The sequence below is a fragment of the Diabrotica virgifera genome, chromosome 3 (assembly GCF_917563875.1).
Source record: "Diabrotica virgifera virgifera chromosome 3, PGI_DIABVI_V3a".
In the NCBI taxonomy this organism is placed as follows: domain Eukaryota; kingdom Metazoa; phylum Arthropoda; class Insecta; order Coleoptera; family Chrysomelidae; genus Diabrotica; species Diabrotica virgifera.
In genome coordinates this window covers 110,195,527-110,219,818 of record NC_065445.1, presented here as the reverse complement: position 1 = coordinate 110,219,818, position 24,292 = coordinate 110,195,527, and the positions used below count along the sequence as shown (strand labels likewise).

The 24,292-nt window shown below is 30.7% G+C and overlaps 1 protein-coding gene across 1 annotated transcript in view; it reads right to left on the bottom strand.

The window, feature by feature from the left end:
- The window catches only part of LOC114332616 (BUB3-interacting and GLEBS motif-containing protein ZNF207), a 79,390-nt gene that overhangs the window by 42,731 nt on the left and 12,367 nt on the right, over positions 1-24,292 (bottom strand). Inside the window, exons 5-6 of the mRNA XM_028282435.2 lie at positions 21,646-21,869; positions 20,654-20,888 (exon numbers count right to left, since the gene is read on the bottom strand). Of these exons, the coding sequence (XP_028138236.1) occupies positions 20,654-20,888; positions 21,646-21,869 (459 nt within the window). The remainder of the gene's footprint in view (positions 1-20,653; positions 20,889-21,645; positions 21,870-24,292) is intronic.

The window sequence follows — 24,292 nt, the reverse complement described above, 5'->3', positions numbered from 1 at the left end:
TTATTACTGTTAGTTCCTGAAAAGAGTTCAAAAAATTTTTTCTCGTTATTTTACCTATTTTATGTTTCCCATATTAATAAATAGAGAATAGGCAGAGAGAGGGAAATTGAAAACACAATAAAAGAAAAGAAAGGAAAAAATGGAGGGTAGGAGAAGCGTAGGAAGGAGACGCGTTTCCTGGTTGAAAAAGCTGAGAGAATGGTTTGGTTGCAGTTCAAGGCAACTGTTCAGATCAGCTGCGTCGAAGGTCAGAATAGCCATGATAAACCTTCGTCGCGTGGCACTAATAAATTAATTAATAAATATATCCCATACTCTTTTCCGATTTAGTCTAAGAATATGGCAACACTGGCTAACACTGAATTTCGTTATATTTGTAGCTATCTTCATAGCCACTTTACACGATGCAACTAATTGCGCAATTAATTGCACAATTTCTTCTTGCAGCATCTTCTTGCTGCATGAAAGTTGCAGCTAAATAGACCATGTCCTATTTTTCATGCAATTTTTTCTGCAATTTGGTTATATTTTTAGTAACTTTTAAGGCTACACTGTTTGTTTTTACTTTTCTGCTGTCAACAAATAAAAGTTTTGATGACATTGACATTCTGTCATCCTCAATGGACCGGGATAGTGTGACGTCAAAACGTCAAAATTTTTCCAAACACGTTGTGTCTAGGTATACGCCAAATATTTTTTTATCAAACAAACACTAAACATATCAAAATAGCGTGTATCAAAATATACAGTCACTGCCCACGCTAAATAGTCACTAGCTTGATGAAGTTTAACTTTTTTATTTGCGTACATTTTAGCGTGTACCTAGACACAACGTGTTTGGAAAACTTTTTTTGACGTTTTGACGTCACGACTATCACGGTCTATTTCAAACCAAACAATTTTTTTACAAAACTAGAGGAACTTTTTACCAATTTCACGCTTCAAAGATAATATTATTCTGGTGGATAACTTTAATTATGCAGCACAGGGATTAAAAAAACTATTTTCTATTTTTATTTCTTACAACGTGTTTCTTTTGTAAATGAATTATGTAAATGAAACATGTATTATATACTTGGATTAGGTATTGATTTTGTTATACTTAATACATAATATTATAATGTTCTCAAATTATGATCTACCATCTTTAATCTAATATCTGATAACTCTACTCAAAAAATTACATTAATTTATAAAAACAACATAACCTAAAATATATGCTATTTTGTCAAAGTTTCTGTCTATTTAATGTCAGTTTATGCAATTGTTTGCACCGTGTAATCACTTTATGGCAGAAAGTTAGTTGCAACTTATTGCACAAGTTGTTGCGCAAGAAATTGTGCAATTACTTGCATCGTGTAAAGTGGCTATCACAGAACCTGAATTTGAATGTTGTCAGACCATCACCATTGATACTTAAAACGTTTGCAAAAAGCCACTTACAAAACGGTATAAAAACCTTTAGTATACATATAAAATGTTAAATGCACTTAAAATTAAATGATGTCGATAATTATGGATTTTTAAATGAAGGGGAACATACTGAGCTCTCGAAAATGGCAACTGTGTCTAGGTTACCAGTTATCAGTCAAGCCTAAGTTACCAGTAAACTAGCTCAGTATGTTCCCTTTTAGTTAAATATACATAAGCACGGACATTGTAATTTAATTTTAGTTTCATTTAAAACTAAAGGTTGTTATACCACGGCATGTGTTTTAAATAATACTGATGATGATCGAATATGACTGAAAACGTTTTGAAAAATGTTATAATCCTTTTGGATCTTTTCGTAATTTTATAATTTAATATACCAATTATACTAGAAATTTCCATCCATTGTAACGTTTTTAAACTATGGTATACAGCTAACCACTGGGAATTTTTTCTTTCTAAGTTCACTTCATTGTGTTCTTTGTATTCTGACTCCATTACTGAAGCTGCACTTGTTCCGTTTTTAACAAAGCAAGCAAACGAGGTCCTTCCATTCTTTCAGTCTTCTGACTTGATCCTTATAGTCCAGGGTAATAAGGTTTTTTCCATGACACTTGAACAGCCAGGGTACTGAAGCGATTTTTCGACAGGTAATACCTACAAGAGCAAATTGTAACTATTTCCTGCGTAGGATCTGGCGGCCATTTTTATTTATAAACAATTAAGTGTCAAAAAATGGCATTTTTCACTTTTTTTTTTCAAATCAATGGAAAACAGGGAAACTCATGGTTTTTTTAGTACAAACATCTTCGAGATTATGAAAAAAGCTTTAAAATGACGTATTACAAAGTTTGATATGCTCATTTATTGATAATATAATTGCGAAAAAAGGTCGGAATGGACCGCGATAGTCGTGACGTCAAAACGTCAAAAAAAGGTTTCCAAACACGTTGTGTCTAGGTACACGCTAAAATGTACGCAAATAAAAGTTAAACTTCATCAAGCTAGTGACTATTTAGCGTGAGCAGTGACTGTATATTTTGATACACGCTATTTTGATATGTTTAGTGTTTGTTTGATAGAAAAATATTTGTTATGACCTTTAATTCTCCCTAACTATTTATTTGCGTACACGTTAGCTTATACCTAGACACAACGTGTTTGGAAAAATTTTGACGTTTTGACGTCACACTATCACGGTCCATTGCAAAAAAAAATATTTTCGCAATAGCCCAATAAATGACCATTTTGGAGTGTAATTTTCAGGGGCAACTCCGAATTGCATGAAAATTTGGATTTAGGTTCTACTTACCCTCCACTTCAAAGTTGAATTTGTCCCATTGGTTGCTTTTACTTGGGGGGTGACAGTCACCCCTTCTCAGGGGGTAAAAAACGCGTGTTTAAAATAAGCCCGGAAATGGAAAAATTGACCGATTATAAACAACTTTAGTTCTATAAAGTTTTTTACGTAAGTCAATATTTTTCGCGTTATTCGCAATTGAAAATGTTAATTTTTCGACAAAAAAACTACGTTTTCAGACTGTTTTTCGCAAATAACTCAAAAAGTAAATATTTTATAGAAATAAATATTCTAAGTAAAAGTGTAGCTTATAAAAAAAATGGTGTATCAGCAGGGGCGCCATTTGGGCGTCCGGGGGGGCATTTGCCCCCCCCCCCCCTGGCCCTAAAAATGACTGAAATTTACAAAAAATACATCAATATTCATCATAACATCATATATAATGTATTGTATATATAGTGCTTGCCCCCCCCCCCCCCCAAACAAAATTTCAAATGACGCTCCTGTGTATCAGTAAAGTATATAAATTGAGAAAAAACAAAGCTGTAGCTCATGAAAAATACGTTATTATTCGTCAAATTCCAAATCGAATAAGTCAACGCGAAATCACCGAAAAATTAAGCACTTTTCGGGAAAAGCTTATTAACATTTTTAAAGTACCTAAAAAAAGATTTATATTTGTTTTTTTACAAAAGTTTCTAGCACCAGAAATAAACGAGTTACACTGAAAAAAAAAAAAGTTGGCCCTTTTTTGGTAAAAAAATTGTGAAAACCTCCCTCTATTTAGCACCCTAAATATAATTAATCGTTACCGCTTTACCATTTATTTTAACTGTATGTATATTGTTTATATGATCTGTAAGTTTGATTGGCTTGAAGTGCTTATTTTTGAAAGAATTTGGTTTTATAGTAAAACCAAATTTTCTAAAAATTTTTGAAAAATTTCCTTTTTTCAAAATAACTTACAAAGTATTAGTGATAAGAAAAATCTTAAAGAGTAAAAAAATATAGGATTTGTTATTATAAATATGCTAGTTTCATTTTGTTTTTTCGCAAGACAAAAATTTGTTAAGATATGGCTGTTCAAAATTTGCATATACTCGTTATTAGTGACCCGTTCAAGCTTTTTTAACTATAACCCTTTCAAAAATAAGCACTTTAAACCGGTGAGATTTGCATGATTTTTTTACAAAAAAAAAAAGAGGACCAACTTAATTTTGAGCGTAACTCGCTTATTTTTAATGCTAGAAACTTTTGTGAACCAATTCTAATAAAGCTTTTTATAAACACTTTAAAAAAGTTTAAATAGGTTTTTCCCGAACAATGCTTAATTTTTCGGTGATTTCACCTTGAAATATTAGATATGGAATTAGACGCACAAGAACGTATTTTTCATGAGCTACAACTTTGTTTTTACTTGATTGATAGACTTTATTGATACACATTTTTTTTTTAGTTTTTTATAAGCTAGGTACACTTTTGCTAAGGATATTTTTTTCGATCAGTTATTTACTTTTTGAGTTATTTGCGAAAAACCGTCCGAAAACATAGTTTTTTGTCGAAAAATAAACATTTTCAATAGAAAATAACTCGAAAAGTATTAACTTAACATAAAAAACTCTATGGAACAAAAGTTGCTTAAAATCAGTCAATTTATCCATTTCCGGTCTTATCTTGAATATATGTTTTTCACCCCCGAGAAGGGGTGACTGTCACCCCCCAAGTAAAAGCAACCAACAACACAATTTCAACTTTGAAGTGGAGGGTAAGTAGAACCTATATCCAAATTTTCATGCAATTCAGAGTTGCCCTTGAAAATTACACGGTATCGCCGTATTTCCCGTTCATTTACTGGGCTACAATAACTGTTGTAAAAATTAGTGTACAGCTTTGAAATTTTTGTCAAATAAGGGTTCTTTGGTGCTGAATATGTGATAAAAATTTCAAAGCGATTCATTCAATTGTTTAAATTTTATTCAAATTGTTTATCCCAGAGAGCATTTTTTTGCAATAACATAAGTTAGAAGAAAATGACGTTAGAACCATTCCACAGGTGTCAATTGAAAGAGCATGAGCTAGCTATATTTTCAACTTGGTTTAAAAAAAGTGAATAAAAAAATGCATTTATTAGTAATAAATAATTATGCAAAATTATCGTAAATCTTTCCTTATAAACTTTTTATTTTGTTATATAAGAAATTATACATATTTATTACAATTTTTTATCAATTATGATGTAGATAACATTACTTGGTAGTTGTGCACTTAAAACAGGGTAAAAAAGTTAATTTTTTTGGAAAAAGTTATTCAAAAAGTTTATAAAGAAAAATTGACCATAATTTTTTCATAATTATTTATTACTAATAAATGCATTTTTTATTAACTTTTTTAAATCATGTTGAAAAGTAGCTCATGCTCTTTCATTTGGCACTTGTGATAAACAATTTGAATAAAATTTAAACAATTAAATTAATCGCTTTGAAATTTTTATCACATATTAGGCACCAAAGAACCCTCATTTGACAAAAATTTCAAAGCTGTACACTAATTTGTACAACAGTATTGAGAAAATATTTTTTTTGCAATTCCGACGTTTTTTCGCAATGATATTAACAATAAATGAGTATATCAAACTTTGTAATAAGTCATTTTAAAGCTTTTTCCATAATCTCGAATATATTTGTACTAAAAAAATCATAAGTTTCACTGTTTTCCGTTGATTTGAAAAAAAAAGGGAAAATGCCATTTTTTACAGTTAATTGTTTATAAATAAAAATGGCCGCATCCTACGCAGGAAATAGTTATAATTTGTTCCTATAGGTATTACCTGTCGAAAAACGCTTCAGTACCCTGGCTGCTGAAGTGTCATGAACAGGGTATATTTTTGTCTTATTACCCTGGCGTATTATGTTCAATGAGTTGCAGAACCCTATGCAATCTGACCTCAAGTTTTCCTGTTTTTGTTTATACTCGTATCATAGCATTCATATTCCTCTCAGGATGTCAAGATCTTGTTGCAAATCGTTTTTTATGGTGTGTTTGTTATTTATCTTATTTCGATTGTTTTTATAATTTTTTATAGTCTACATTCCAGCAACCTTCATAGGAGACCTTCATAGGAGTCGCAGAAAAATATCAATTTATAATCATAATCGTTGTGTATTAATTAAGAACATGCAAATTTTTTTGTCGGAAAATTTGAAACATCTTTTTTCCTTTGAGACGACGTTAAAAGTGTTAATTTGACAATGATCATAAATATTATGAACATTACATTTTTACGTCTTATTGGGATAAGTGGAGAATGCGAGGAAAATGTTGACGGACAAAAATATTGGTACTTTAAACATGTCAGACACCCAATTGCAAATTTCCGACTAATTTTTAAATTATTAACAGCAGTCTAATTTTCTCAGGAATGCTTCATAAGACGATTTAGTATTCTTGATGGGTAAAATCCAGGTTTTAGTCGGATGATGCACATTTGTAGATTTACGACCACAATTTTGGCGTTAATACTTTTTATGGAGCATTGCTCGAAACTCTGACTGCTATTGATAATTTAATTAATGCCCCAACATTTGGAGGGCTCAGAATATAAGTGGACCAAGTCCACTTTTTGTCATTTACGAATTAACAACGCTTAACCTGCACCAACTAGGTAATATATGTAACAATAAAAGCAATGTAAATGTCTAAGTTACTCCTTCACCTTCTTAAATTGAATATGTATACTTTTAAAAATGTTAACAGGTGATTTTGTGACCAAGCTTAAACCTCTGCAGCTCAAATATAGCTAAAGTGGACTTCCCAAGTAGCACCGAACGGGTTTATTAAGTCTTTTAAGGATGCTTTATAACTGTAGAATAAAACTAAAATTAAAACCATTTGGTTTTTAAGTAAACCTTAAGGTTGCAATAAAACTCTGAAAGAAGTCAATAAAACCAAAAATACAAACCTTCTTAAAACTTTGTTTTCTTAAGCAACTGGTTTTAAAGCTGATGTGAAGGTGCTTTTAAAACCATGTTAAAAGACACTTTAAAGTGCAGGCAGTTTTATAGCAAACTTAAAAAGGTTTCTTAAATGGAGACTTTTAAAGACAATTTACCATATTAAACGATTCTTTTTTAAACACATATACTCCATATTGGGACCGTGCAAGTTCGGCAAAGCGACACCTATTTCTACGCTCTGCAACTTTATTCGCACTTTTAATTATATTGGCCAATTATATTAGTCCTGGTTGCTGGATAATAATTGTCAAGGCCATAGACCAAAAAAATAATAAGAAAAAATAAGATTCAGGTTATGTTATTAAAACGTAAACAACCGTATGTAGTAAATAAAATTAGTTATTAAAATGCAGTACTGGAAGCAAAATACAATTAATTAAATTTACCTTTATATAATAATTGCAGATCATATCAATATTGTGGAGCAACATATAATTTTTCTTCTTCAATGACAGTAGATATGAAATGTACGTCAATTTAACAATTTCAATTGACAATATGAATTATTTAAGAAAGTTGCAATATTTCTCAATTCCCTTCCAAGTACTTGCACACCGCGAATAGGCCAACAAATTTTTACATGTGTTATGATAGCTAGATACGTGTAACCATAAAATAATAAAAAGTAGGTACTTGGTTATTTCGGACTGTCAAGGTAGAAAAACACTGGGTCACCCAACTTTATTGATAATGTTAACAAAAATAGTTCTAAATAACTCACGCGCCTAAAATTTCTGACTTTTAGCGATTAAAAAATAATAATAAAAAAATTTAAATCCGAAAAATATTAATTTGAAAGAAAGATAATTTTATCTACAATTTTAATGTTTTAATGTTGAAATAAATCGAATTTATGTCGTAAATCGCTTATTTATAACTTTTATGTAAGCCTTATATTGTAATCTATCATGGCTTTCAGCATCTCCAGAAAGCAATATGGCCGAAATCCAAATAATACTATTTAGTCTATCGACAGATAATTATTGTTAAGATCAAATGGTTTTATTTTATACCTTTCCAAGAACATATATCCTACGTAAAAGCAAGGTTGCCTTGAAATTAAAACTGGTTAGTTTTAATGCTGCTGTCAATAATGCCACTCGGTTTTAATGTGAATCTTCTAAAGATTTTAAAAATATTCTTCTAAAAATAAGCCACTTCCACTTTTTACAACACACTACACCACTGTTTCGCTCTAAAAAATGGCCGACCATTTTGGACATGAATGAAGAAGGGATGAGTTTAGTTTTATCATTTCTAACAAGAAGCATAGTTTAGTCTTTACGATAACCAAATTGATTCAGTTAAGAGCGTTTGGTTTTAATACAGCCTACTAATTGCTTTTAAGAAAGCAATTTTAAAGAAAACTAAAAAAATAGTTTTAAGGCATATGTTTTACTGACAATAGTCTTGAGATCAAGTAGTTTTAATAATAGGTTTTATTAGTCATAATATTAGGAGAATCTTTAAAACTGCAATAAAACTAAAAGATCACAAACTAGAATCTAATAAAACCAAACAGTCCGGAAGTTCTTCATAAAACTGATTAGTTTTAAAGTGAACTGAGAATAAACCATTTTAAAACTACAATAAGACAAATTATCTATTAAGATTAATTAGTCTTATTTGATACTCTTATTAGATACTTTAAAACTAGTGACAAATGCAGTTTTAAAGTTCTGGCAGTATATCTACAAGGTAACTTTAAAACCATTATCTTCTTATTTACTACAATAAACCTTTATAAACCTTAAATAAAACTAAAATGTTTTTATTGTGTTACTTGGGTTGGTTCACTTGTATTCTGAACCCTCCATATTTATACATCAACGTTTTCAACATTATTGTTCTAATAAATATTAATGTAATGTAAAAATATATGTTGATCGATATTTATGACTTAGCGCTATTATTTGGCCATCACTCAGAATGGAGTAAATGTTTTCCCATGAAATGGCTTATGCTATTCTACATACATAAAAGAGAGACATCTTTAATTGGCTGTCTATTATACCGAAGTTTTTGTACATAATTTTATACTTAGAAGTGCCCGAGCTAGATGAAGATAAAATGAAAGAACTCTAGAATTAGCAAAACAATTTTGTAAAATGGCGTGAAACTGTCTTTTTATTTATGGATTTTAAAAGTTGTTCAAGTTACAATAATATAAATAAAATAATTTTAAATTATATATTTAACAAAATCATCTATTTCCCTATCTACAATTTTATAATATATCTGCACACAGTTACAAGATAAGTGGGACAACCAATTTTTTTAAACATCGGACAAAGTTTTCACTTTTGTATTCACCTGTTTCATTTAAGTAACTGCAATGCTAAAGGATTAAATTAGTCAGAAATATATATACCTTTTAAGTGTTTTTTTTTTCAATGAATAGGATCATTGTCAATTTGTAAATTATTTTATATTCATCCATTATTAATCTTTTTTCTTAATCGCAGCAGTTGGGGTAATGCAAGCATTCAACATTCAAGCCAAATAAATTGCAAATGCAACTGAGTTACCATAAAGAATACAGCGAAAGAAAGTTTCTATAAGTTTTGTTGTAAGTCTGCCACAAAATCTTAACAAAATCTACGCTGATAACCCTATTTAAAGAAGGTCCAGATGAATTGTTGTAAGTATCGGTTCTGAGCTTGGTATCGCTTTTCTCTTACACCTAGTACCCAGAGATCATTTTTTACTTCTCTAGCTATCTAATTCTTGATCTATCTCGTAGACACCTTCCTTCTGGTATTTACTGATATGCTCTTTTAAACATCTGGTTTCGAGCATGAGCTCCAGATATCCCAACTATCTCACACCACGTCTTTACCTCTGCTACAAGACTTGTCTCTCCTTAGACTTAATTGACTTCAATATTGGTACATATTCGCTAGTTTACTTAGAACTTAGACCACACACAGCCCAACAAAATCCGTCCGTTAAAACAAAGAAACTTTGCATGCAGTTAAATAAATCGACTGCGCCATTTTCTTAGGAACTGAGTGTAACAAGTTCACGCCATTTTATAAAATGTAAATTAATTTAGTTGCATTATTATTAACTCGAGCATGCAATTAGAAATATCGCATTGAAAATATTTATTTAAGTGGTTTTGAATCCGTTAAGCGTACAAAAATTATATCCGGTAAATTCAAGTCCCGTGAAATATTTGAGGAATTATAATGAAATACATAGTTATATTCACTCCAAAACGTAGTTTGTTTAGTAATTTTAACAGGTAATATGACTGCGATGAATGTACACATATTTAATACATTATTAGGTTTAAAACACATTCCTAGATTTAGTTTTTAAATCACGCTTTTACATATAAACAAAAAACTATTAGTCAAAGACAAAAAATTCTTGATCTCAAATGTCCCAATCACTTTGAAAATCTGTAAATATAGATGAAACGATATAATGATATCAAATGTATTCTGAGAATTAATTGAAACCGATAATAAATATTACTTTTGTTGAAAAATTGTTCACTGATAAACGGTTCTAAAGAGACATTAAGTGATATTATAAAATAATATTGTCGCAAAAGGTGTCCCTGTCCTGGATTTAATCAAGAAACCAGAAAAAATTGTGTATAAACTTTGTACCAAATGCAAAACGAAACCCTTAACGACCAATCAAACCTTACAATAAAAGTAAATCCTTCGCAACTTAATGGGTGACAAAAAGAAATATTAGATTAATTTTAAATACTTAGATAAGAAAATTATCATAGAAGCAAGGAACTATTAAGAAACTAAACTAAACAATTGACAAAGAAATAAATTTATGGAAAATTGTAAGCTGAACATGCCATTTGTCTTCATGTGCGGTTATCGATATCTTATTTATATGTTGCATTTGCCCAAAACTATCAATATCTCGCAAAAGACTTAATCAACAAAAGTACAGCAAAAGACATGAAGAGTACAGGGGAAAAACAAGGAATGTCACTTTTTCATTAATTTTTGCTTTTCTCGCCATGTGGTAGAAAAAACTGAGTACTATCGACTAGGCACTAGGCTATCGATTCAGGACAATAAACAGAAAAATCAGTCTATATAAATTTTCTAAGAATTTGTATCCAGGCGAAGTATGTACCAGGATTGTCCGCATGCCACTGAACAAAAATAAGGAATGTTAGCAGATTTTTGGTGCATTATTAAATTAATAAGTTAATATAGATTAATATTATATTCAGATTATAGAATAAGAATTGCTAGAATTCTAGCAGAATTAGTAGTTCTAATTAGTAGTCCTAAGTAGTTTTTAGATATAAGAATTAAACTTTTATTGGTGTTTATCTGAATATGTATAAAATGTGACATTCCTTGTTTTCCCCTGTACTCTTCAATTATGATGACATTTTAGCTGATTGCGCGAATGACATATTTTGATGAATGACCTACTTAATAAATAGGCTATTGATTATATTCAAAATAAGATAGCTAAAAGGAACTACAACGATAACGGGGTTTTATTATTTCATATGGTCAATGAATCTCTCTATATGAAAAAACCGCGGAGTGCTACCATTTAAAGGGGTGCGTTTTTGAGAAATGGGTGAATTAGTCCCTGGTCACAGGTTACATTAGGGTGAGTTCTGTGCACTTTTGATACACATACGTCTACATAAAAATTGTTCCTGGTTAAATTTCCTATCTAAATATAACTTTTTAAAGTCAAAGATACTTTTTTTTACAAAAATATATTCAAAAGAAAAAGCACAAAGAAACCCAAAAGAAAGAAATTTTGTTTTTTGTCCCATAACTTTTGTCCACGGGGATATAGGTATAGACATTGCTTCACAGAAAAAAAACTTAATATTTTCTCTTTAAAATGATGTTTAGTAGAGGTCATTAGGATTTACAGTTTTCGAAATATGATTTTTCAAAGTTCGCCACTCACAGCAATTTTGGGCAATTTTCCTTGTTATTTTGCAAATATTGTTCTGTAACTTTTTTCTACGTAACTTTAGGTATATGCAATGGTACACGTAATAGGAATAGAAATCAATTACCTTTAAAATGGTCTACTGTATAACGTTGTACGACTTTTTTTAAAGAGATTGTGGTTTTTCAAGATTTTATACTTTTAACGATTTTTTTATAATATAATATAAAAATAAAACAAAATTATTATATAATATATTATATATTATATAATACCTAATATAAAAAAATATTATTTTTTACATTTTTTACGATCATTTTTGAAATTTCTCATTATAACTTTTTTTCTTGTACATGAATATACTATCTATATATTGCGCAACAAAGAGGGCTTACTTTCTGTTCTTTAAAATGGTGTATCATCTATATTTAAATACATAATGGAAAATTTTTTACCTGTATTATTTAAAATATTTCTTTTACAGAAATTACAAAAACATTAGTCTTAAAAAACATCACTTTAGTTAAAATTATTGAAACGTTGACATTTAAAAAAATTTCAAAATCAAAGTCCATCTCTTCGTTAGCATTAGCTTCAATATCTTCCTCTGACACCTCAGTTATCTAGTACCCATGCACATGCACCCTTTGCAGAATATTGAACAACTAATTCCTATCTTCCTACAACCGCAGTTTTTTGTACATCCTTTGGTACATTTACATGCTATTTTTTCAAGCAAATCTTGCGGTGCAGGAGCTTTGACAGTAAATATTGGAATTAATCCATATTTTCAAGTTTGCCCGGCCGAGTCAAGTGGATCAAAAGTATTACCTATAAAAAATAAGATTCAATCATAACACACAATCACATAAAAAAGTTATAATGGGGAATTTAAAAAATAATCCTAAAATCAAAAATCGTTGCAAGTACTTATTACAATTTGAAAAAGCATATCTTATTCAAAATAACCCTAGAATTTTTTTAATACACCATTTTAAAGTAAACAGAATAAGCTTTCTTTTTTATTATATAATATATACCATATAGAAAAAAAGTTATAATGGGAAATTTAAAAAATAATCGTAAAAATATAAAAACTCGTTAAAAGTCTTGAAAAAGATAACCTCTTTAAAAGAAGTCGTACAACATTATACAGTAGACCATTTTAAAGGTAATTGATTTATATTCCTTTTACATGTACCATTGCATATACCTAAAGTTACGTAGAAAAAAGTTAAAGAACAATATTTGCGAAATAACAAGGAAAATTGCCCAAAATTGCTGTGAGTGGCGAACTTTGAAAAATCATATTTCGAAAACTGTAAATCCTAATGACCTCTACCAAACACCATTTTAAAGAGAAAATATGTAAGTTTTTTTTCTGTGAAGCAACGTCTATACCTATATCCCTGTGGACAAAAGTTATGGGACAAAAAACAAAATTTCTTTCTTTTGCGTTTCTTTGTGCTTTTTCTTTTGAATATATTTTTGTAAAAAAAAGTATCTTTGACTTTAAAAAGTTATATTTAGATAGGAAATTTAACCAGGAACAATTTTTATGTAGGCGTATTTGTACCAAAAGTGCATAGAACTCACCCTAATGTAACCTGTGCCCAGGGACTAATTCACCCATTTCTCAAAAACGCACCCCTTTAAATGGTAGCACTCCGCGGTTTTTTCATATAGAGAGATTCATTGACCATATGAAATAATAAAACACCGTTAACGTTGTAGTTCCTTTCTATAGTACATAATCAATAGCCTAAAACTATTTTAATTTAAAAGAAAGCATCGTCAGAAAACACCTTCACAACTATATAACAAGATAAGAGGGAACTGGGAACATACATACAGATTTAAACAAGTTCTTATAAGCTAGTTAATTCAGTGTAGTATGATCGAATAACAGCATTAAGATTATCAGTGAAGAATGAAGATGAATAAATAGTAAACTGGAATAAGCTAGTTGGGATAGGGACTGAAACAAAATAACAGCTAGCAGTATTCCCGTAACAAAGAAAGACTGGAAACTTCATAGATGAAATCTAAATCAAAAATTAATCCTACGAAAGACTTGTTTATGTTTCACTTGATACTTCCTTATTGTGCTCTCTATTCCCTTTTGCAAGACTAACAAAAAGGTTAAACAGACTAAATCTCTTATAATTTTCTATTGTTTAATAATAAAAATTCCCCATTAGATCAAAATATAGCACGACGAATTCACTTTGTATTTATTATTTGGATGCTCACTGTTGTTGACGTTCGGTTTTTCCATATTTTCTGAATTTTATTTTGGTACCGTGTAGGTATTTTACTTGGCGAGATGTTACCAAAATAAAATTCAAAAAATTTGGAAAAACCAAATGTCAACACTAGTGCGCATCCAAATCTCGAATACAAAGTGAATTTGGTCATGCTATAATTATCAATAGATAACAAATAATAGTAAAAAAGCTCAATATTAAAACAGATTCAGAATGATCTGATATTTACCACGATTACAGGTACTTATACTTTGTAAAAAATACAAGTAAGTACAAGATTTAGTTTTATTTTTCATGAAAATATAACAGATACCTATCCCCAACAGTTAAAATGTCTAATTAATCTAAAAAAACATTTATAAATAAGGTGGCCACCGAAAATTTCAGCTTTTTGTCTGGATTTATTGATTTATTTTATTGCTATTGCTAATTAACATTAAATTTCTAGTAGTATCAAGTATCTTTTCAATTTACGTTCTCCCAAAAGTTTATATGTGAATTAAAAATTTAATAATTTTCAGTTCCTTTTTTATCAGTGGCCACCTATGTTTTGATATAATTATAAAACAAATGGGTATGAAATGAATGAAATTCGGTATGAACATAGATGTCAAATGAAGTAGATCATAATGTACAAAAGAATGATGCCAAGTACAAATTTGACAATTTCTATTATACAAAATACTTAAAAAATTGTCCATAATTGATTGACGAACTGCAATATATTTTTTATTTATGAGATTATTTATTAATAATCCTGGACTTAGGAAGAAACACTGAAGACAATTGCAAATTTTTAACACAAACATAAAAACTTGCTTTCTAAGAATCTCAATCATTAAGGTGCATAAATGTAGTCTTATGACCGATAAATAATGTATGAAAGTATGACAGTTATATTTGAAGCAGTCCAATGAAGCGTACAAATCTAAACACTAATACCAAAGGTATCTATTTATTAAAATAAATATATCATGCAGTTAGAACATTGAAATCTCTACTCTCACTAAACCCAGTTATTTCAAAGATCAACACAATAAGTATCAGTAGTTATTGAAGATGTTAGACAAAGCTTCAGTTTTCCTAAATGTGCTGGAACTTGTATGACATCAAACACAACCAATATAAGATCTACTAGACAAGTAAACTCTAATGGCCCCATACTGCCATTGAAAAAAAGACATTTTAAGGTATGTTTCTGTATATCTGAGGAATTTTGGTAATAAAATGAACCTGGGTGTGAGTATATTTTACTTTTTAAATATACCCACAATATTCTAACAGCATCAACTGAGGAATCATATAGGTCATTTAATGAATCCTCTTCTTTCAATTCAATGCTGTAATCTTTCACTAAAATACTGGCAAACACACATCAAAATATGGGAAGCTTCGTCCTGTTGTAGTATTAGGTGCAGATAAATGGTATCAGTTATCGTTTTCTGACTATTAACGTTGAAAGGAAAATTTGGGAATAACACATCCACTAATGATTTCACAGTTTCTATTATGAAATTTTCCATTACTGTTTTGTTTTTTACCAGTAGTCCAAGTAATGAAGCTTAAAATAGGACAAAACCTCGCAATTTTTACAGAATGGATAGATTTGCTGGAAAATTTGAGAATAAGCAGTGGATAGTCCAAGGATCAAAATCTATATGAGACTGAAAGGCGCTTTTACCATGGGGGTGGTTGCCACCCCATGTCGAGGGTGGAAATTTTTTATTTTATTTTGACCGCAAAAGTTGGTAAAAACGTTCATTCTAAGCAAAAAACGTTCTATACATTTTTTTGATAAAATTAATAGTTTTAGATTTATTCGCTATCGAATGTGTTAATTTTATATCGAAAAAATCAATGTTTTTAATCAGTTTTCTGCTAATAACTCAAAAAGTTTTCGTTTTATCAAAACGACTTAACAAAAATGTACCTTTTTAAAAAATAAACAAAACTGTTTTTTTTTTAATTTCTTTAAGACCAATAGTAATCGAGCTATACTTTATTATATGTAAGCTCTTCTTCGTCAAATGCTAAATAATGTAGTTTCAAAGTCAAAAGACAGGAAAACTATGCATTTTTCGAGGATAACTTGTTCAAACTAATTTAAAGTATTTAAAAAGATCTATCTCCAGAAATAAAAAAAAATAGTCTCTAGCTCAAAAATTAAGTGACTTATAATAAAAAGAATGTCAGTCCCTATTTTTTTCAGCGAAAAAGTGATCGGAAACTTCCCCCTACTCACCACCCTGATTAAAATTAGTCATTGATCTTGTTTGGTCTTCTTTATTTATGTATTATTAATAGGTTCTAATTGTTTAACCGGCTTAGAATGATTAGTTTTTAGAAAAATGGAGTTAAAAGGGAATAACGAATTTTTGTATTTTGGTAAAAATGCCCTTTTCTTCAGAATAGAAAGATTAGCATCAGAGATACGAAAAAATATTTAACTATAAAATTGTAGCTTATTTAATTTCCAAAAAAGTGGTTTGCAAAAAGTTTTTCTACGGTACAAACTGAGTGAGCTATTGACAATTAAAACTTGTAATAGCATGCAAAAACCACCTTTACCAACCCTTTCAAAGTCGCCTCTTTTTGCGACTGAGGATTTTAAAAGGATTTAATATCAAGTCTTATAGGGCTTGTAAAAACCTACAAAATTCTTTTTTACCAAACTTTCTACAATAAAAAATAAAAAAAAGTTACGGTTAAAAAATCAATATCTTTTTTTGAAAAAAAAAAGGAGAAATCCAATTGGGAGCATAATAATGTAAGTTGGTGATGTTTTGAGTCATTGGCCTTATTTATTCTTCTTTATTTATATAGTATTAATAGATTCCAGAAGTTTGACCGACTTAAAATGATAGTTTTTAAAAAACTGGAGTTAAAAGCGAATAATGAATTTTTGTAGTTTGGTAAAAAATGCAATTTTCTTCAGAATAGAAAGATTAGCATCAGAGACACGTAAAAATGTTTAAATATGAAATTGTAGGTTATTTAATTCCCAAGAACTTTTCTTGAAAAAATTTTTTCTACAGCAAAAATTAAGTGAATCGTAAATGAGTATAATATCGAAAAACATTGATTTTTTCAATATAAGACTAACACTTTCGATAGCGAATACATCAAAAACTATTAATTTTATCAAAAAAATGTATAGAACATTTTTTGCTTAAAATGAATGTTTTTATCGACATTTGCGGTCAAAATATAATAAAAAATTTCCACCCCCGAGGTGGGGTGGCAACCACCCCCATGGTAAAAGCGCCTTTCGGCATAATATAGATTTTGATCCTTGGACTATCCACTACCTATTCTCAAATTTTCAAGCAAATCAATCCATTCTGTAAAAATTGCGAGGTGAAAAGCTTCCTGGGCTACAGGCTATCAATGTTAGGATTTTTATTTTCCACAGATCCCGTTTGTTAGTTATGATTAACAAGCTTGTTTGGGTTTTCTTAATGAAAACTGTATTTGCAACACAGGTCATGATTCAAAGATACCTATACAGACGTCAAATACGACATATATTATTGATATCTAGACTATACGCATGCTTTTGATGTGGATTTGCACAAAAGAACAGTGCATATCCCGGGAAGATCGAAAGTAGATGGAAAAGCCATTATTTTAGGACAGAAAATGACAGGATCGGTTTAAAACCAGTATAACAAATCAATACAGACAAATAAAGGAGTCTAGCTTCAATATAGCTAGATTTACTAGCTTTATTATTGATTTATTAGATTTATCCTTGGCATTAACTTAGGTACTGTGAAGTAAATAAACAGTACCTGTCCATGCATACAGTATTCTCATAGTTTCGAATGTTTCAAGTAATGTAAAATCTTGCGTGAATATATTATTTCTGACTGAATTTTACAGTTGTTTTAGTTATAATAAAATATTCTTTAAGAATTGAATTCACTTTCTTGTCAGTATTAGAAACAAAAACCATATCTTATCAATGTAACGTAACTTTTTAGTTCTACTGTCTTGAACAATGACATAAATATAAAAGTATAAAATAAATAACTGTGATCCAATAAAAGGTGCATCAGAAAATAGAGTTGGACCCTAAATTTAATAAAAATCTTTAAGTTGTAATACCAAAAACGGAAGACTGTGGTACCGGTCCACTAGCAATGGAAACCCAGCTTGTGAGGATGCATTGACGGCTCCAATATTCACAGAATTAAGGAAGCTAGAATATCTAGTTACGACAAAAATCCAGTTAGCGTGGCAACATATGCGACTGACTGTATTTCAGTAGTGCTAGGGAATTATTAGATTAGGAGATCCGAGACATGGGTGATGACAAAAAAAACCCAAAAGAAAGCTGGAAGTTTTTGAAAAAAAAGTCCTAAGGTAGATATTTGGATCTATTAATGAAGACGGTGTAACAACCACGAACTCTACTGTTCAAAGAGACACGGATCTCAGAATTCATTAAACTTCAAGAGAGTTCGATGGGTTAGTCATGTAGTGAGAATGGAGGCTGAAAGAAACCCTAGCTAAGACTTAGGCCCGGCGCAAATTGAACATAAGCGAGACACAACCTGCGCCGGCGGGACGGGTGACCCATGCATTTATTTTTCTAGCGCGCCGCATATTGAACACAACCCAACCCAACTGTTGGCTATCGACGTGGCGAATAGAGACGGGCAAAATCAGTGCAGACATATAACGGTTACTTTTGATACCGGTTCTCAGTGATACTGAGTACAAATACTGATTACAAAATACTGATGTATATGATCCTTGTACTGAATTGAGTAGGCAACTGAAAATCGGTATTTTCGTACTTGTAACTAGTAACGTTTTAAAAATATCTTACACGTCCCTAGTAGTCATAGAGGTATGACTTTCGAAAACATTGAATTTGATCATAAGCGGGTGCATAAAATGATATCTTACACTGAATATTTTATTTCTGCACATAATAGCTACATATTTAAAATAATCTCTTCCCTACTGCTCGGTCATAACTCATATTCCTCAATTTACTGCTCGGATCACAATCATTTACAATTACTGCAGGTCATAATACATAATCCCTCCGCTACTGATCGGTCATAAAAAATAACACTATCTGCATATTTCGTTTTTAATATTTAAGCATAAACAAAAATGTAATATGCTGACAAGATGAATTTGAGGGTAATACGATATTTTTATCGATCACAGTTTTAAGTAACATGAATCATTTTTCACCTTATTTTTCTAATAATGTGTTATTGCTAAGGCATAACTTTGATTATTAATTTCGTATCGCCGCTTATTTAGTCTACCAAAAGTTATCAGAATTTAATGACAAAGACAACGCAGTTTTCACTCGGGGTGTTGACTATGCTAATATTTTTATCATAATAAATTGTACTTGCGTACCATCCGTATTCATTTCAGATACGTCCATCTCGCAAACAAAAACAAGTAAAAATAATCATCTGGCGGTGAGTCACGCGTCCCACGGCCCAAGAAAACTGTACGCCGATGACAAACGTTTCTAAGCGAGACCTGCGAACGAATGCATTGATAGTAGGATGCGCAAAACTGTCTACGCAGTTCGCCGGTGCAGGTTGTCTCGCTTAGGATTAATTTGCGCCGGGGCTTAGAGAACACCGGCAAGGTTAAAGGCATAGATTGTAGGAGGCCAAGGCTTGATTTGGGCTGTAGTGCCATTGGAGAGAAAGTCATAAAATATTGAGTATTTCACTAAAAGAATTATGGACCTACAGCTTTTTGATATCTTAAAAAATGGCCCATATTTTGAACTTCCAATCCATATAAACCTTAGACAAAAAATGTGTACAATTTTATACAGAATACAAAAATACTCAATTAAAATTAAGTTGATGGCGATCTATGATTTTACGAGAGGTAGTAGCAATCTGTCAATATTTGAAGTAGACAAATGCAAGTATGTATTCAGATTTCAAATCAGACTATTTTCAGAGATCCGTTGACTGTGTGTTTTCCATGAAATAGTAATCATCCATGCAAGATAAATGATATTAGAAGCATAAATGATGTATTTTATGCAATATTGGTAAATAATTTATACAGCAAACACAAAATAACATTTTGCTCAACACCTAAGAAATATTCCTGACAACAAATTAGTCTTTGTTAGTATCATAAAATAAATCATTTTGTAAGTAAGCGGTAAATCTCAAATGTAAACATGTTCATATCGATACATTCATTCCATGAACCAATTACTTGAATCTGAACCTGAAAGTATAATAATGGTTTTTAAATCATTTACAGCAGTACATCAGCACTCCTATAATCTAAAATTATTTCAATTCAGTATACTTTACTAGATTTATCATTTAAAAATGTCATGTATAGGAGAGTACTTCCTGCTATAAGGCAAAAAGGCATATCTAATAGTTTATTAACATGGCAATACCATTTTGCAGTTTCTAAAGAAGTCTGTAGAAGAAAATTTGAAACCATATTGACTGTTCAAATATGAGACAAATAAAGCAAAAAAATTTCAGAGCCATAAATTTATAAATTTATTAGATTTGATATGCCCCTTTGCTTTTTGTTGTATTGATTTCTAGAAATGTGTAATTAAGATACACTGGCGCTAGTTTACAATAGTTTCTCACAAAATAAATCAACTACTATGAAGTCTAATTTGACAAAATGACAAGTCTATAGTATGAAAACTCTTCATATATCTTCTGTATGATGTGATGTAATGTCTTAAACACTATCCATTTACCTACCTGGAGGCATAGAGAGAGGCGGTGGCCTCATGAGAGGTCCCCCAATAAGCGTAGGTGGGCCAGGTATCATTTGAGGTCTCATGGGCGCCATGATAGGTCCCCCCATCGTCATACCGATTGGAGGACCTGTTACCCGAACGGGAAACCTTTGCATCATGGCGGCATGGTGATTCATTGCATCAACATGTTTCTGTTGAGCTGCCGCTTGTTGGGCTGCTGACACTGCTATAGCCAACTAAAAAAAAGTTTTCCTCTTTAATTACCTTAAATATGAGAAAATGCAGGAAAGGGGGAGACAAATAATAAAACCTAATAAAACATTGGTTGACTCAGTCCATATCAGATTAAATTGAGAGTACAGAGACTATCAAATTTGCTAAAGGTGTCTTGAAAGTGAACATTCTTATTAAAAATATTCTTTACTATATAGTAAGAGCCACACTAGTAGACACGCTGGTATCTAATTGCTAGGCTTAGGCTAATCCGGCCTGTTCTCATCTGTAACTTTCATGTCTGTCATGTCATGTGACTCTCATGAAACTATTCAAAATAATTGTTTTTCCATACAAAAAATACATTAATGTGTCGTTATTCTGCTTTGTCATGTGTAGTGTCGTAGCTATGTGTAGTGTCGTTATTCTGCTTTAAAATATCTTTATTCAAACACCAACAATATTACCACACTTAATAACTTTTACAGCTTTAAAACAATGACAACTATAAACTTCAAATACCAACTATTCTACAAACTGTCAACTTTCTATGTTTATATTCCGTTTCTATACATTTTCTGACATTCTAGACGTCACTAGACATAAAAGTAAACAATGAAACAAGTCAACAGTCCAGAACAGTATTAGTAGTTCAATGTACCTGTGTCTAGTAGCATAGCGCTTACTGTATAAAATTATTTAAATAAAATAAATACTTCAGTATTTTATTTTTAACGAAACATACTGGTAAATAACCTAAATCCCAAAGTTGTATCTTACCTCTGATGCAGCAGTGCTGGAACTTGAAGCACCATCATCTGATTTGGATATACTTCTAGCATATTTTGGATTTCTAGATCTCAACTCTTCTAGTGACGTATCCTCGGAAGGATGTATAATTTTACTAGTAGCACTAGATGTAGCTATCGTGGATGCTTTAACATCTGTACTATTACTACTACCCGCCGGAGTATTTGTGGTTGGAGGTGCACTTATTGTTGCAGCTAAAAAACAATTACTAAGTAACAAAGGAACATACAGTTTATCTCAAACCCTTTTTCCAGTGTGTCATAGTTTGTCGAATTCGCTCTAACGCATTAAGCTCAAAGTGACAGAAAAAAAACGTATTATGTATTCGCCATATTAAAGCGACTTATACTTGAATCGGTGACTGAAAGAACAATATAAACGCCAAAAACTACATTTTGAACTGAGGTAGCCAAAATACGTTTAATAGGTTAACGCATCACTGTGCAAAAAAACAGTATAAACACAACTCTCTGCGATTCAATATCGACAGGGCAATTTGGTAGATAAGTAAAAGAACCGTATATGTGCAACACTTATACTGTTCTTTCACTTAATGGCATTACGTCATCGCGCGCCACTTGTAATCAGGATTCATTTAGTGATTGACAGTCAAAGGTTAACAATCTTGCATTCCATGCATTGTTAATAAATATTTCTAAACAAAACCAATAAATGTAGTTTCAGAATTGTGTTTTTTTGTAATTGAGTGAAAGAACAGTACATGCACACGATACATTTTTGCAAATATCCTTTTTCTGGAGTTTGTTTTAATAAATTTTATTTGACCATTTAATAAATAAGCACAAAAGCTACAACTTCACAATGTATAAAAATATCAAAAAACCACTAGATTTTTGTTTAAATGGAATTTTTAAATTTCCTCAACCCGCGAGTAGTCGCGCGGTGAGATAGAATCTCAATTTTTATCCTTTTTCGCGATAACTTGATGAAAAATTTTGCAATTTTGAAAAAATTTCGTAAGTGCCTCGAGGAAGGGTGTAGTAATGCGTAGGATTTTTTTTCTTCTTCTTTTTGTGGAATTTATGGAATCTTTGGGGAGAGCCAATTAGCTTTAACCCGCGAGTAGCCGCGCCGTTAGATAGAATCTCACATTTCATCCTTTTTTGTAATATGTGCAGTAAAATTTGTCAGTAACGGCCACTAAAAATAAAAGAACTATTGGCGATATAGAAAGGTGGACGGTATTGCCAGTTTTTGTAGCCTACATATAATTGGTTTGGGAAATTTTTAAACTGGCCGTTAGGACAGGTGGCCGATGTTGGCAGGTGGCCGTTAACACAGGTTTTTTTAATAAAATTGTTAGGAATATATATTTTCAATATAAAAAGTAGATAAAAATAGTACACAATAAAAATTTGTTTTAAATTCGTATTTTGAGATAGAATCTCACACGCGACTTTCGACGTTACAGAAGTGAGCGTGACTACTCCCGGGTTAAAATAACAGTTTTGGAGATGTACTATTCTTTCACTCACTGATTATAGATGTATAATTGGTTGACAATTACAATACTCTAAATAGATAACCAATCCATGATGTGAATAAAGGTAATTTGAAACAAAAGTAATCAATCGTGACAGTGCCTTCACAATGTTAACAGATAAAATGACAATTGTAATTCTAGGTTAGCAATTTGTCAACGACATAAATATAAATATTTTGCGTCATGGGTATATTCGGACATTGTATAGTAAAATTGTATTCTATATTTATTTATTTTTTCCTTAAAATATTTTAAATATTAATATTGTGGTAAATATGTATATACAGTGCGTCCATAAAGTAACGCATAAATTCGTTATTTCGTAAACCGGCGACTTTAGGGAAAAATCCCGAAACAGGTCGATTTTTATTTTTAAATTATGATTTTTTAGCATATATATCATACTAGTGACGTCATCCATCTGGGCGTGATGACGTAATCAATGATTTTTTAAAATGGGAATAGGGGTCATGTGATAGCTCATTTGAAAGGGTATTCAATTCTCTATCCAATAATATAAACATTAACATAAATATTTATACAGGGTGTTCAAAAAACATTTTTTAAATTAAAATAAGTGAGAGAAAAAGAAGAATATAGGTATGTAATTTATTTAATTCAAAATACATTTTACTACTGTCAGTAAACAGAAAGAAATTTTATTTGACAAAAAATAAACATTGATTTTCGTTTAAACGAAATGTTTAAACTGCCAAGAGACAGGTGGGTGGCAGCTTTAACATTGAATTTAAGCGAAAAACAATATTTATTTGTCAAATAAACATTTTTTTCCTGTTTTCTGCCAACAGTAAAACGTATTTTGAATTAAATAAATTACATACATTCTTCTTTTTGTCTCAATTATTCTAATTAAAAAAATGTTTTTTTGAATACCTTGTATAAATAAATATGTTAATGTTTACATTGTTGAATAGAGAATTGAATACCCCCTCAAATGAGCTATCACATGACCCCTATTCTCATTTAAAAAAATTATCGATTACGTCATCATGCCCAGATGGATGACGTCACTAGTATGATAATATATGCCAAAAAATCGGAATTTAAAAATAAAAATCGACCTGTTTCGGGATTTTTCCTTAATATCGCCGG